The following is a 15292-nucleotide window of genomic DNA, read 5'->3' on the forward strand; positions in this document are numbered from 1 at the left end:
ATTAAAAGCAGTTATCTGACGGTACAAGCGGTTTGAGGGGGTCAGATTGTGGGTACAGAGTCGCTTTAAAAACTGCAGAAATTGTATCTGTATCACAGATGGGCAATATCAGAAGTCTAAGTTGTTATGACGAGAAGCTGTTATAACCAGAAAGACACCCAACCCCAAGATACAGTCCAAGGGCTAGAAAAGAGTCGTCCAACAAGCTGATATATGTGAGCAGGTCTGGAGCCCATATACATTATCCATATAGTGCATTATATACAACCCTGACTATAACGAATTGCTCATATATATAGACAAGACCAACCTCTTATTTACAACCACAACCACTAAAACCCACTAACTTTAAAACTACAAAGTAACTACAGCCATGGTATTAGACAGGATGGACACTAATGCCAATGGTGCCCAGACCCCCGGCCAGTGTCAGTATACAGCACAGCAATCCCTGTGTGCAGCAGAGAGGACAGTATGTGTGACACATGGTGCAGTGATCGGGATATAAAGGGGGGGGGGGGGGGTATTATTGGGTATTTTTGCCCCTTCTAGAATCTCATTGTGATGATGATGGTGACACAAGGCCCCGCTCCCTGTATATTCATGGCTGCTACATTATCACTATGTCCTTTCCTTCATTCCCTGATAAATCATTGTCACAGGTTTTTATATAAATAATAACACAAAATCAATTACAGACAGAAACATTTTATTCTTCACAATAATATTAACCCTTTATTTGTATCAAAAATCCATTTCCTGTAGTAATAAAGAAGATATATGACGTATAACCTGTCACTAGACTGGGGACATTGCTGGTGTTAGCCGATCGGTATATGCTTCATCCAAGAAAACAACATGGCGGCCTCTACAAATGACATTAGGAAAATTAAGAATGATGAATACAATATGAGCTGTTATACAGTAAATCGCCATTCAAAAATAAGATATAAATATATGATACTATTATAAGGGTGACTGGCCCTTTAAATTAGTTGTCGTTGTATGAATCTCTATGAAAACAGCCAACAACCAATAGGATTTGAATAATAACATAAACATATCACATGATTATTTAAATGAGTTGTTGTTGTTGTTTAAATTGTTGTTGCTATGGGAGTCCCTATAGCAACAGCCAACAGCCAATAGGATCGCAGGATTAGCGCTTAGAAATGCGTAAACAAACAGCAATCGGTGCCAGTCTGCGATAGCTCTTTTAGAGATAGGACCGGCTTTTTTTCCGAGCGAAGCGAGATTTTAGCGATTTTTGCAGATTTTTCGACTTTGACCCGGAGGAGGAGGAAGAGGATTTACCACCGCGCGCGAGTGAGGATCGACCCAGCGCAGAGGAGGAGGAGTCATCATGACCAGCAGGAAGAGGAAGAGAGAGCTGATCAGCCAGTATGAGGAGGAGGCGTAAGTACAACCAATAGGGACACAGCACTACAATGTATCCCATGTCTCCCATACACTGACACAGGGGGTGGTTACCATAGCAACCATATAGGGGACAGTAGATGTATAGGAAATCCCCATCCATATATCTTATATAGGCAGGGGCTGGCTGGCAGATTTTAGCCTGGGGGGCAAGCACACGGCACTGGCCCTTGACTGGCAGGCTAGTGGCCCATCCACCACCCTGGCCCTTACCTGGTATTACCCTCCCCAAATAAGTGCGGGAAAGGAAGATTACACATGCGCCACAGAATTATAGTATTGTGGCCAGTGTTCCCAGCCACGAAAAGCCCTTGTGATATACATCTATTGGATTAAAGGGAACCTAGCTCCAGGTGCACAGCATAGTACCTTAGGGTGCCTTTAAACAGAGAGATTTATCTGACCGATGTTTGAAGCCAAAGCCAGGAACAGACTATAAGCAGAGAACAGGTAATAAAGGAAAAACTGAGATTTCTCCTCTTTTCAACTCCATTCCTGGCTTTGGCTTCAAAAATCTGTCAGCTAAATCTGTCTGTGTGAATGCACCCTTAAGGTACCATGCTGTGTACCCGGTGACCCTGTTATCAGTGCTGTAATGCCCTTTTGGTTCTCTTATCATGTTAAAACCATCAGCCCTGAATCTCTGCAGCACCAGCTGTTATCAGAGGATGTACTACAACTCCCAGCATATCCTGAGGGCTGCAGACTGTAAGTAAATGCTGGGAGTTGTAGTGTTTGCAGCTGTTGTACTTGGAGGATTCCTGGTGTATTGTATACTGGAGGCTTTGTGAGAGATCAGTATACAGAGTTCTGTGGGGGCTCAGTGTGTGGATGTGACCCCAGAACAGAACTAATAGGGGATAGAAGAAATATACCGTTACTGACCAAATCCAATACACCAGTATATAAGAAACATATATTATCACTGTGACCACAACCATTACCACCCCATACTAACTAATAGCACCAAACCATAACTGAGATCCAGTATAACAAGACCAATAATACCAGTATAAAAGAAACAAATATCACAACCCCTTCACCACCACCGCCATTACTAACTAACATCCACTGTACAAATATCAGGATCATCCCCATAGAAGGTTCTCATTATTATAATGTGTCTGCTGGTTGTGATCTCATGTGTAATCAAAGATACATAATGAACTGCTAGATAGCTATTTCCTACTGGATCTATCTATCTATCTCCTATCTATCTATCTATCTATCTATCTATCTCCTATCTATCTATCTATCTCCTATCTATCTATCTATCTATCTATCTATCTATCTATCTATCTATCTCCTATCTATCTATCTATCTATCTATCTATCTATCTATCTATCTCCTATCTATCTCCTATCTATCTATTATCTATCTATCTATCTCCTATCTATCTATCTATCTATCTATCTATCTATCTATCTATCTATCATCTATCTATCTATCTCCTATCTATCTATCTCCTATCTATCTATCTATCTATCTATCTCCTATCTATCTATCTATCTATCTATCTATCTATCTATCTATCTCCTATCTATCTATCTATCTATCTATCTATCTATCTATCTATCTATCTCCTATCTATCTATCTATCTATCTATCTATCTATCTCCTATCTATCTATCTATCTATCTATCTATCTCCTATCTATCTATCTATCTATCTATCTATCTATCTCCTATCTATCTATCTATCTCCTATCTATCTATCTCCTATCTATCTCCTATCTATCTATCTATCTATCTATCTATCTATCTCCTATCTATCTATCTATCTCCTATCTATCTATCTCCTATCTATCTCCTATCTATCTATCTATCTATCTATCTATCTATCTATCTATCTATCTATCTCCTATCTATCTCCTATCTATCTCCTATCTATCTATCTCCTATCTATCTATCTATCTATCTATCTATCTATCTATCTCCTATCTATCTATCTATCTATCTATCTATCTATCTATCTATCTATCTATCTCCTATCTATCTCCTATCTATCTATCTATCTATCTATCTATCTATCTCCTATCTATCTCCTATCTATCTATCTCCTATCTATCTATCTATCTATCTATCTATCTATCTATCTATCTCCTATCTATCTATCTATCTATCTATCTATCTATCTATCTCCTATCTATCTATCTCCTATCTATCTATCTATCTATCTATCTATCTATCTATCTATCTCCTATCTATCTCCTATCTATCTATCTCCTATCTATCTATCTATCTATCTATCTATCTATCTATCTATCTATCTATCTATCTATCTATCTCCTATCTATCCATCTATCTATCTATCTATCTCCTATCTATCCATCTATCTCCTATCTATCTATCTATCTATCTATCTATCTATCTATGTATCTATCTATCTATCTATCTCCTATCTATCTATCTATCTCCTATCTATCTACTTATCTATCTATCTATCTATCTATCTATCTATCTATCTATCTCCTATCTATCTATCTATCTATCTATCTATCTATCTATCTCCTATCTATCTATCTATCTCCTATCTATCTATCTATCTATCTATCTATCTATCTATCTATCTATCTCCTATCTATCTCCTATCTATCTATCTCCTATCTATCTATCTATCTATCTCCTATCTATCTATCTATCTCCTATCTATCCATCTATCTATCTATCTCCTATCTATCCATCTATCTCCTATCTATCTATCTATGTATCTATCTATCTATCTATCTATCTATCTCCTATCTATCTATCTATCTCCTATCTATCTACTTATCTATCTATCTATCTATCTATCTATCTCCTATCTATCTATCTATCTCCTATCTATCTATCTATCTATCTATCTCCTATCTATCTATCTATCCATCTCCTATCTATCTATCTATCTCCTATCTATCTATCTCCTATCTATCTCCTATCTATCTATCTCCTATCTATCTATCTATCTATCTATCTATCTATCTATCTATCTCCTATCTATCTATCTATCTCCTATCTATCTATCTATCTATCTATCTATCTATCTATCTATCTATCTATCTCCTATCTATCTATCTATCCATCTCCTATCTATCTATCTATCTCCTATCTATCTATCTCCTATCTATCTCCTATCTATCTATCTCCTATCTATCTATCTATCTATCTATCTATCTATCTATCTATCTATCTATCTCCTATCTATCTATCTATCTCCTATCTATCTATCTATCTATCTATCTATCTATCTATCTCCTATCTATCTATCTATCTCCTACCTATCTATCTATCTATCTATCTATCTATCTCCTATCTATCTATCTATCTATCTATCTATCTATCTATCTCCTATCTATCTATCTCCTATCTATCTATCTCCTATCTATCTATCTCCTATCTATCTATCTATCTCCTATCTATCTATCTATCCATCCATCTCCTATCTATCTATCTATCTATCTCCTATCTATCTCCTATCTATCTATCTATCTATCTATCTTTCTCCTATCTATCTATCTATCTCCTATCTATCTATCACCTATCTATCTATCTCCTATCTATCTATCTATCTATCTATCTATCTATCTATCTATCTATCTATCTACCTATCTCCGATCTATCTCCTATCTCCTATCTATCTATCTCCTATCTATCTCCTATCTATCTATCTATCTATCTATCTATCTATCTATCTATCTATCTATATATCTCCTATCTATCTATCTATCTATCTATCTATCTATCTCCTATCTATCTCCTATCTATCTCCTATCTATCTATCTATCTATCTATCTATCTATCTCTTATCTATCTATCTACCTATCTCCTATCTATCTATCTCCTATCTATCTATCTATCTATCTATCTATCTATCTCCTATCTATCTCCTATCTATCTCCTATCTATCTCCTATCTATCTATCTATCCCATATCTATCTATCTACCTATCTATCTATCTATCTATCTATCTCCTATCTCCTATCTATCTCCTATCTATCTATCTATCTATCTACCTATCTATCTATCTATCTATCTATCTATCTATCTATCTATCTATCTATCTCCTATCTCCTATCTATCTCCTATCTATCTATCTATCTATCTATCTATCTATCTATCTATCTATCTATCTATCTATCTATCTCCTATCTATCTATCTCCTATCTATCTATCTATCTATCTATCTATCTATCTATCTATCTATCTATCTCCTATCTATCTATCTATCTATCTATCTATCTCCTATCTATCTATCTATCTATCTATCTATCTATCTATCTATCTATCTCCTATCTATCTATCTATCTATCTATCTATCTATCTATCTATCTATCTCCTATCTATCTATCTATCTATCTCCTATCTATCTATCTATCTATCTATCTATCTATCTATCTATCTATCTATCTATCTCCTATCTCCTATCTATCTCCTATCTATCTATCTATCTATCTATCTATCTATGCAAAAAACGTTCAGCAGCACACCAGCATAAAGGTGAAAAAGGTGATTTATTCCAAAAATACAAAGAAGTACAAAAGATGCGACGTTTCGACCTCCTCACGAGATCATTATCAAGCATAGTGGGAGTGTCTCAGTGATGTCATTATATACCCAACATATTGGTCCAATTAGTGATGTCATAAAATCATTTGCATACATAAATAAATAAACAAAATCAAACAGATCAGTGTACAGTAAGTGGCATAAAGGATAAGTCTCTGATGTTCAGAGATAATAGTGTCAATAGTGCTGTGTAAAGTGCACTGTGCAGCGCTCAATAATGCACTGTCATGAGTACAGGAATTCATAAAGTCCATAAGAGGTTAACGAGAGGTCGGGGGCACTCACCACGGTTTGCATAGCAGAATGGAAGAGTAATGCAAGGAGCACGAGGAGTAGATCTAATGGAGTCCGGCATCCCAGCTCGGCGTGGGGGTGAGAGATCTGCGCATGCGTCAGTATCAGACCGCCCCTTAGAGCAGGAGGAACGCTGGTTGAGTAGTATTTACCGTCGCCATGGTGACGGACGGCACAGAGTCATGCACTGCCGGGTCTAGGAGCAGTAAGGAGATCAGGGGTCCCACGAGATGGTACGGGTGAGAGCCGCAAATCGGACCGCTTCTGAACCGCTGCGGATCTCGCCGTCGCTCCAGAGCGCCACATCGCTGCAGCGGACTGGAACTGAAAGTAGTAACCCTTACCCCGCTGGTCCAAGATTGCAGATCCCAGGCAGGTCTGGAAAGTATAATGTGTTCTTTGAGCTCCTGTGCAGAGGACTAATGTAAAGTGCTGGTAGTGTGTGAGTGACCCAACGACCTCAAGATCTGAAAAAAAACAAAAAGAAATTAGTATTTACAATATATACATATGTACAACAAAGCGGAGTTGCAATCAGGGGGGCCATAAATGGAACCACTTAGCCACACATTTTAGGATTTACCTTAAAATCAACATTAAGACCTAAGGGCTTCAGAGTCTGTAGTTCATAAATCCAAAAGAGCTCACGTTTCATAAGTATGCTTAATCGGTCACCTCCTCTTTTCAGGGGCGGGATGTGGTCGATCAGCATAAATCTAAGGTCACGTTCTGAGTGACCTTTTTCAAGGAAATGGTTAGACACTGGGAGGTCTTGTCGCCGTTTGCGGATTGTATAGCGGTGGTGATTAATGCGAGTTTTAAAATCGCATTTAGTTTCGCCTACATAGAGCAAGGAGCAGGGACACCAGAGTACATATACAACATATTCAGAGATACATGTTAGATAATGTTTAAGGGTATATGTCTTGTGAGTTCTTGGGTGTGTAAAGGTGGTGCCTTTGTGCATCAGGGGACAGTTGATACATGAGCAGCAGGGGAAAGAACCCTTCCTTTGGGGTTTGAAAAATGTTTGTCGTAGTCTATTGGCAGAGGAAATATCGTTTTTGACTAATCTATCTTTCAGATTCGTGTCTCTTCTGTAGCTCATCAGAGGGGGGCTATTCAGTTCTACGATGTTCGGGTAACTGTCGCGAATGATGCCCCAATGTCTACGCAGTGTTCGGGAGATATGTTCTGTCATGTGATGGTAGGTTGTAATGAATGGTAATCTCTCAATGGAGCGTGTGCGATGTGAGGATATCAGAAGTTGTTGTCGATCCATGTTGAGTACTGTGTTTTTATGTTTCTCTACCAGGTTTCTTGGGTAACCTCGTGAAGTGAATTTGTAAGAGATGTTTTCCAATGCTGATTCTACTTGGTGTGACTCACTCACTATGCGTCTGGCACGCAACATCTGGCTGTAGGGTAAGTATTTTACCATTGGTCTAGGGTGGCAACTATTGTAATGAAGTAAGGTGTTGCAGTCCGTAGGTTTAGTATAAAGATCTGTGGTCAATCTGTGTTCCTGTATTGTGATCAAAGTATCCAGAAACTGTACTGAATGATGAGAATGTGTCATGGTGAACTGAATGTTGTGATCAATAGAATTGAGGTAAGTATGAAATGTGAACAAATCCTGTTCCGTGGCACGGCACGGAACAGGTCGTTGGGTCACTCACACACTACCAGCACTTTACATTAGTCCTCTGCACAGGAGCTCAAAGAACACATTATACTTTCCAGACCTGCCTGGGATCTGCAATCTTGGACCAGCGGGGTAAGGGTTACTACTTTCAGTTCCAGTCCGCTGCAGCGATGTGGCGCTCTGGAGCGACGGCGAGATCCGCAGCGGTTCAGAAGCGGTCCGATTTGCGGCTCTCACCCGTACCATCTCGTGGGACCCCTGATCTCCTTACTGCTCCTAGACCCGGCAGTGCATGACTCTGTGCCGTCCGTCACCATGGCGACGGTAAATACTACTCAACCAGCGTTCCTCCTGCTCTAAGGGGCGGTCTGATACTGACGCATGCGCAGATCTCTCACCCCCACGCCGAGCTGGGATGCCGGACTCCATTAGATCTACTCCTCGTGCTCCTTGCATTACTCTTCCATTCTGCTATGCAAACCGTGGTGAGTGCCCCCGACCTCTCGTTAACCTCTTATGGACTTTATGAATTCCTGTACTCATGACAGTGCATTATTGAGCGCTGCACAGTGCACTTTACACAGCACTATTGACACTATTATCTCTGAACATCAGAGACTTATCCTTTATGCCACTTACTGTACACTGATCTGTTTGATTTTGTTTATTTATTTATGTATGCAAATGATTTTATGACATCACTAATTGGACCAATATGTTGGGTATATAATGACATCACTGAGACACTCCCACTATGCTTGATAATGATCTCGTGAGGAGGTCGAAACGTCGCATCTTTTGTACTTCTTTGTATTTTTGGAATAAATCACCTTTTTCACCTTTATGCTGGTGTGCTGCTGAACGTTTTTTGCATACTTTGGGGATCCCCAGGCCGGGGGAAGGACTCGGTACAGCACCTGCTTCATACTCATCTGGATGTGCGGCTTTATCTCCTATTTCTATCTATCTATCTATCTCCTATCTCCTATCTATCTCCTATCTATCTATCTATCTATCTATCTATCTATCTATCTATCTATCTATCTATCTATCTATCTCCTATCTATCTATCTCCTATCTATCTATCTATCTATCTATCTATCTATCTATCTCCTATCTATCTATCTATCTATCTATCTATCTATCTATCTATCTCCTATCTATCTATCTATCTATCTATCTATCTATCTATCTATCTCCTATCTATCTCCTATCTATCTCCTATCTATCTCCTATCTATCTATCTATCTGTCTATCTCCTATCTATCTATCTCCTATCTATCTATCTATCTATCTATCTATCTCCTATCTATCTCCTATCTATCTCCTATCTATCTCCTATCTATCTATCTATCTGTCTATCTCCTATCTATCTATCTCCTATCTATCTATCTATCTATCTATCTATCTATCTATCTATCTATCTATCTATCTCCTATCTATCTCCTATCTATCTCCTATCTATCTCCTATCTATCTCCGGTATAAGAACACTGACAATAGAACACAGTTGTCAAACTCCGACCCTCCAGTTGTTACAACACTACAAATCCCATCATGACTGGACAGATAAACCATGACGGGAATTGTAGTTTTGCAACATCTGGAGGGACATAGTTTGACACCCTTGATAAGTTATAAGACCTTATAAGTTATTATAGTGCAGTTACATTCAGTGACTCACAGTAGGCGTCTTCTCTGCATGAAGAGACGTCCACTTTTCCTTTTCTTCTCCATCCGGCTCCGGCCATCATGAAGGCTTCTCTGGCCAGGACTCCTCTCCACGGGATCTGTCAGACAGACATTTTAGGCTTCTTGTTCCAGCAACATCCTCATCAATACATCCCTCCATATAGAATAGCCCCCCCCCCCCCCGCTGCACATCTCTCCATATAGAATAGCCCACCTGCATCCCCCCATATAGAATAGCCCCCTTGTGCATCCCCCCATATAGAATAGCCCCCCCCCTGTGCATCTCCCCATATAGAATAGCCCACCTGTGCATCCCCCATATAGAATAGCCCCCTGTGCATCCCCCCATATAGAATAGCCCCCTTGTGCAACCCCCCTCGTAGAATAGCCCCCTGTGCATCCCCCCTCATAGAATAGCCCCCTGTGCATCCCCCTTCATAGAATAGCCCCCTGTGCGTTCTCCTTTATAGAATAGCTCCCCCTGTGCATCCCCCTTATAGAATAGCTCCCCCTGTGCATCCCCCCCTCATAGAATAGCCCCCTGTGCATCCCCCCTCATAGAATAGCCCCCCTGTGCATCCCCCCAATATAGAATAGCCCCCCTGTGCATTCTCCCTTATAGAATAGCCCCCCTGTGCATCCCCCTTCATAGAATAGCCCCCTGTGCGTTCTCCTTTATAGAATAGCTCCCCCTGTGCATCCCCCTTATAGAATAGCTCCCCCTGTGCATCCCCCCCTCATAGAATAGCCCCCCTGTGCATCCCCCCTTATAGAATAGCCCCCCTGTGCATCCCCCTTCATAGAATAGCCCCCTGTGCGTTCTCCTTTATAGAATAGCTCCCCCTGTGCATCCCCCTTATAGAATAGCTCCCCCTGTGCATCCCCCCCTCATAGAATAGCTCCCCCTGTGCATCCCCCCAATATAGAATAGCTCCCCCTGTGCATCCCCCCAATATAGAATAGCCCCCCTGTGCATTCTCCCTTATAGAATAGCCCCCCTGTGCATTCCCCCTTTATAGAATAGCCCCCCTGCGCATCCCCCCTCATAGAATAGCCCCCCTGTGCATCCCCCCCCTCATAGAATAGCTCCCCCTGTGCATCCCCCCATATAGAATAGCCCCCCTGTGCATTCTCCCTTATAGAATAGCTCCCCCTGTGCATCCCCCCTTATAGAATAGCCCCCCTGTGCATTCTCCCTTATAGAATAACCCCCCCTGTGCATCCTCCCATATAGAATAGCCCCCATGCACCCCCCCATATAGAATAGCCCCCTGTGCATCCCCCTTCATAGAATAGCCCCCTGTGCATCCCCCTTCATAGAATAGCCCCCCTGTGCATTCTCCTTTATAGAATAGCCCCCCCTGTGCATCCCCCCTTATAGAATAGCTCCCCCCATGCACCCCCCCATATAGAATAGCCCCCTGTGCACCCCCCCTCATAGAATAGCCCCCCTGTGCATCCCCCCATATAGAATAGCCCCCCTGTGCATCCCCCTTCATAGAATAGCCCCCTGTGCATCCCCCTTCATAGAATAGCCCCCCTGTGCATTCTCCTTTATAGAATAGCCCCCCCTGTGCACCCCCCCTTATAGAATAGCTCCCCCTGTGCATCCCCCCTCATAGAATAGCCCCCTGTGCATCCCCCCTCATAGAATAGCCCCCCTGTGCACCCCCCTCATAGAATAGCTCCCCCTGTGCATCCCCCCTCATAGAATAGCCCCCTGTGCATCCCCCTTCATAGAATAGCCCCCAGTGCATCCCCCTTCATAGAATAGCCCCCCTGTGCATCCCCCCTCATAGAATAGCCCCCCTGTGCATCCCCCCCTCATAGAATAGCCCCCCTGTGCACCCCCCCCTTATAGAATAGCTCCCCCTGTGCATCCCCCCCTCATAGAATAGCCCCCTGTGCATCCCCCCTAATAGAATACCCCCCCTGTGCATTCTCCTTTATAGAATAGCCCCCCTGTGCATTCCCCCTCATAGAATAGCCCCCATGCACCCCCCCATATAGAATAGCCCCCTGTGCATCCTCCCATATAGAATAGCCCCCCTGTGCATCCCCCCTCATAGAATAGCCCCCCTGTGCATCCCTCCCTCATAGAATAGCCCCCCTGTGCATCCCCCCCTAATAGAATAGCCCCCCTGTGCATCCCCCTTCATAGAATAGCCCCCCTGTGCATCCCCCTTCATAGAATAGCCCCCCTGTGCATCCCCCCTCATAGAATAGCCCCCCTGTGCATCCCCCTTCATAGAATAGCCCCCCTGTGCATCCCCCCAATATAGAATAGCCCCCCTGTGCATCCCCCCCCCTCATAGAATAGCCCCCCTGTGCATCCCCCTCATAGAATAGCCCCCCTGTGCATCCCCCTTCATAGAATAGCCCCCCTGTGCATCCCCCCTCATAGAATAGCCCCCCTGTGCATCCCCCTTCATAGAATAGCCCCCCTGTGCATCCCCCCAATATAGAATAGCCCCCCTGTGCATCCCCCCCCCTCATAGAATAGCCCCCCTGTGCATCCCCCTCATAGAATAGCCCCCCTGCGCATCCTCCCATATAGAATAGCCACCTTGTGCATCCCCCCTCATAGAATAGCCCCCCTGTGCATCCCCCTTCATAGAATAGCCCCCCTGCGCATCCTCCCATATAGAATAGCCACCTTGTGCATCCCCCCTCATAGAATAGCCCCCTGTGCATCCCCCCCCCCCCCCCCCCCCCCGGTGTGGCCACATGTTAATGGGTTTAGAAAAAAAGAAAAAACTCACCTCTCCTCGGGCCGGATCTTCAGTGTGCAGCAGCTTCTCCCTGCTGCTGCAGCGCGGCGGCTCCTCTCCTCTCCCTTTCCTATCAGGTCCTCAGCGGCGCGTCAGGGAAGTGACGTCACCGCTGGGGACCTGATGTAGGTGCCTGCAGACGTGCCTGCGTACAGCACGTCTGCGGCTCCTGGGGGGATCAGGCGGCCCGGAAGAGACTGAGGGAATAGCGCGGCGGCCGGCCGCGCTATTCTTTCAGTCTCAATTACTGCAGAGAGTCGGCCGCGGGTCGCGGCCCACTCATTGGTGGGGAAGACCGGCCCGGGGGGCACATGCCCTCCTGCCCCCCGCCCAGCCCGCCCCTGTATATAGGGTATATAGAAGTCATAGAAGGCTCATGTCACATACTGGGAGTGTCTGACACAGCAGTAATGGGTGGTGGAGGGTTACCTGTACATAGACCAGATAGTCAGCAGCGCCATGTCTTCTTCACATCTATAAATGTACAGTGAAGAAAAATAAATGTATTATCCAGCACAGATGCTGCGGTGACCGTCCAGTCTTCTTTTCAGGCTGGGAGCCATGGTAACTTGTCTCTGTGGTCACCGGCCATTTTTACTGGTCTCCCTGCTCAGTCATGTGACCACTGATGGTTGGGATTGGAGCCACATGTGCTGGTGCAGTGGGTTATTACCGACACCGAAGCATCTGTGCTGGACTGATGTTATTTTTTTTTGCATTTATTGTTCATGTAGCATGTTGCACAACTAGGGTCCATTTTTAAAGAATTTTAGAAGAACAGTATTTAATATGTGTAAATGTATAATAAATTGTATTGTATGGTTCAGCTTTGACTCCTTTGTAAAATAGATAAAAACTGATGGGACATATCTTATACTTCCAATACAGAACAACATCTACCGCCCAAGAAAAAGCCCAGAAGAGGAGGAAGAAGAAGGAGCGGACCCCCCAGCAGGAAGAGATGGCCGCATTCATCAGCCTCCTGGACGACATCCACATCAACACCTTCCTGGCCAGGGATCGCTGTATGAGGATCTCGGATAAGGTATTATAACACTGTGTGTAGAAATAGCAATGTTATTATATTACAGGATACCGGGTACATATATAAAGTATAAAACAAATAGAAAAATAGAAAAATAGAATAATCAAATCCTGTACAGTGTCTATCAGTTTTGTAGGAAGTAAATCTATAGTAACCTCTCACTGTCCTTCTTCTCCCTCTAGTACCTCCTGGCCATGGTCCTCGTGTACCTTCGGAGAGGACACCTATGTACCGAGGAATATAGAAGGAACTTTTTTCCAGCTCTGTGAGTATCTTTTATTATCACTTAGATAACCAGGTCTTTGTTTCCTTACAGCTTATTGGCCCTACACTCTTCTGACATGTTTCATCTTCTATTGTAATATTTTCTGACAGGTTCCTAGCAAACCAGTTGGAGGAAGATGAGGAAAATTTTCGGCGAGAGATCTACGCCTGGACCGGAGGAACCACCTGGACTGCGAAGAAAGAAGAACTTCTCCATAGACGCAACCAGTTGCTCCTCCGTATCGGATTTCGTGCTTGGGTGGACCGGACCACCTGTGATCTGGTGAGTAAAGAGATAATAAATCTCTCCAGTCTTGATGTAGCGTCTGTGGTAATATTATTATTGTAATGCATATTCTCTTTCATTCCAGGTCATGGCAGAAGAACCCTTGCATTGGGCCTGGAGAAGGGAGAGGAAGATCCACCACAGCTGGGCCATTCGCTACTACCTGAGGGATCCTAAGGAATTCACCACCTATGGCCCATCGAGGATCCCTCCGTCTTGCTCCCTGTGTAAGGCCCTCCAGCTCCATCCGTGCAAGGGGGAAATCTGCCAGACAGACACAGAGGAGGATTCCGGTGAGGAAGAATGAAGAACATCAAGGAGAAGAGGATCCCAAAGCCAAGATCAGCAATGAGGTATCCTTTTTTATTTTATTCACATACACCAACATACACTGTCACACACACACACACACACACACACACTACAGAAATGTTATAGTGTTACCTCCCTTAGTATGCCAGAGGAAGGGTAGTACAGCGGCCATGGCTTCCCTGCAGGTTTTCCCCCCTGGGTTTTTTTCCTGTCCTGAGTGTCGCTGTACTGGGAGGTAACAACCACATACAAATACACTTACAATAAAAACTTCATATTATTTCACATTAATTGCCGTGTCTGAGTCGTTTCTTCTATTTTTGAGTGTGGATTTACTCATCACAGCTACTATTGCTGAGAAATGCCGCGGCCATCCTGGCCTTTCCTCTTCTATTGGTTTGAAGCATTACATGGCAGGCATTGAGATAAACGGCTATCTATATAAAAGGAGGAAAGCTGGAGTCCACCAGAAAGACACGCTGAGCAGTTCCTTATCCTGGCTTATAGATTGGGCAATATGTGTATAACACTAGTACAATGACTGGTTTATTTATTTGCTTCATGAGCGGGAGGTTACAAGTAGATTAAGCCATGGTAAGTTACAGTATATTCACATCTATGTTTTTATACTGTAACGGTAATGTATGGCTGGGAGCAGAATTGTTATTAGGCACATATGCATAGGTAAGAACTTTCCAGAGGGAAGGGAGAAGCCTCTCAATTGAGAGGAAGAGGGATTAGTCTACAGTAGAGTGTGGTGGAGAGAGAAAAAAGTGATACAGCCTCTGGGGTGTACCCATAGGAAAGACACTAGGACCTTAGTGGGATTCTGGCCAGGCCTAGTATCGTATGGCTAACAAGTCACAAACCCTCAAGACTTGAATCCTGCCACTGGGAAATGCAGTACTGGGGTGATAAAGTGGACACAACTTACTACTTCGGAGCCACTTGAGTAAGGATTTATTGGAACAAGCTGTGAACCAAACAGCTATGACCTGCACA

General features: G+C 43.2%; 1 protein-coding gene across 1 annotated transcript; it reads left to right on the forward strand.

The window, feature by feature from the left end:
* Nucleotides 1-1138: 1138 nt before the first annotated feature.
* LOC138798485 (speedy protein 1-A-like) lies at nucleotides 1139-14377 on the forward strand. Its single transcript, XM_069978958.1, has 5 exons — nucleotides 1139-1416; nucleotides 13272-13428; nucleotides 13611-13693; nucleotides 13804-13975; nucleotides 14064-14377. The coding sequence occupies exons 1-5, from the start codon at nucleotides 1364-1366 to the stop codon at nucleotides 14283-14285; spliced, it is 687 nt and encodes a 228-aa protein (XP_069835059.1). The 5' UTR covers nucleotides 1139-1363; the 3' UTR covers nucleotides 14286-14377.
* The last annotated feature ends 915 nt before the right edge of the window (nucleotides 14378-15292 follow it).

Source organism: Dendropsophus ebraccatus, chromosome 8 (genome assembly GCF_027789765.1).
Source record: "Dendropsophus ebraccatus isolate aDenEbr1 chromosome 8, aDenEbr1.pat, whole genome shotgun sequence".
Taxonomy (NCBI): Eukaryota; Metazoa; Chordata; class Amphibia; order Anura; family Hylidae; genus Dendropsophus; species Dendropsophus ebraccatus.

Bases quoted from the DNA above. Each gene is read 5' to 3' on its own strand.
- LOC138798485 (XM_069978958.1), top strand. From the start codon at position 1,364: ATGACCAGCAGGAAGAGGAAGAGAGAGCTGATCAGCCAGTATGAGGAG. The intron at 1,417-13,271 runs GTAAGTACAACC...CTTCCAATACAG, and splicing joins AGCCAGTATGAGGAGGAGGC to AACAACATCTACCGCCCAAG. The intron at 13,429-13,610 runs GTATTATAACAC...TTCTCCCTCTAG, and splicing joins GTATGAGGATCTCGGATAAG to TACCTCCTGGCCATGGTCCT.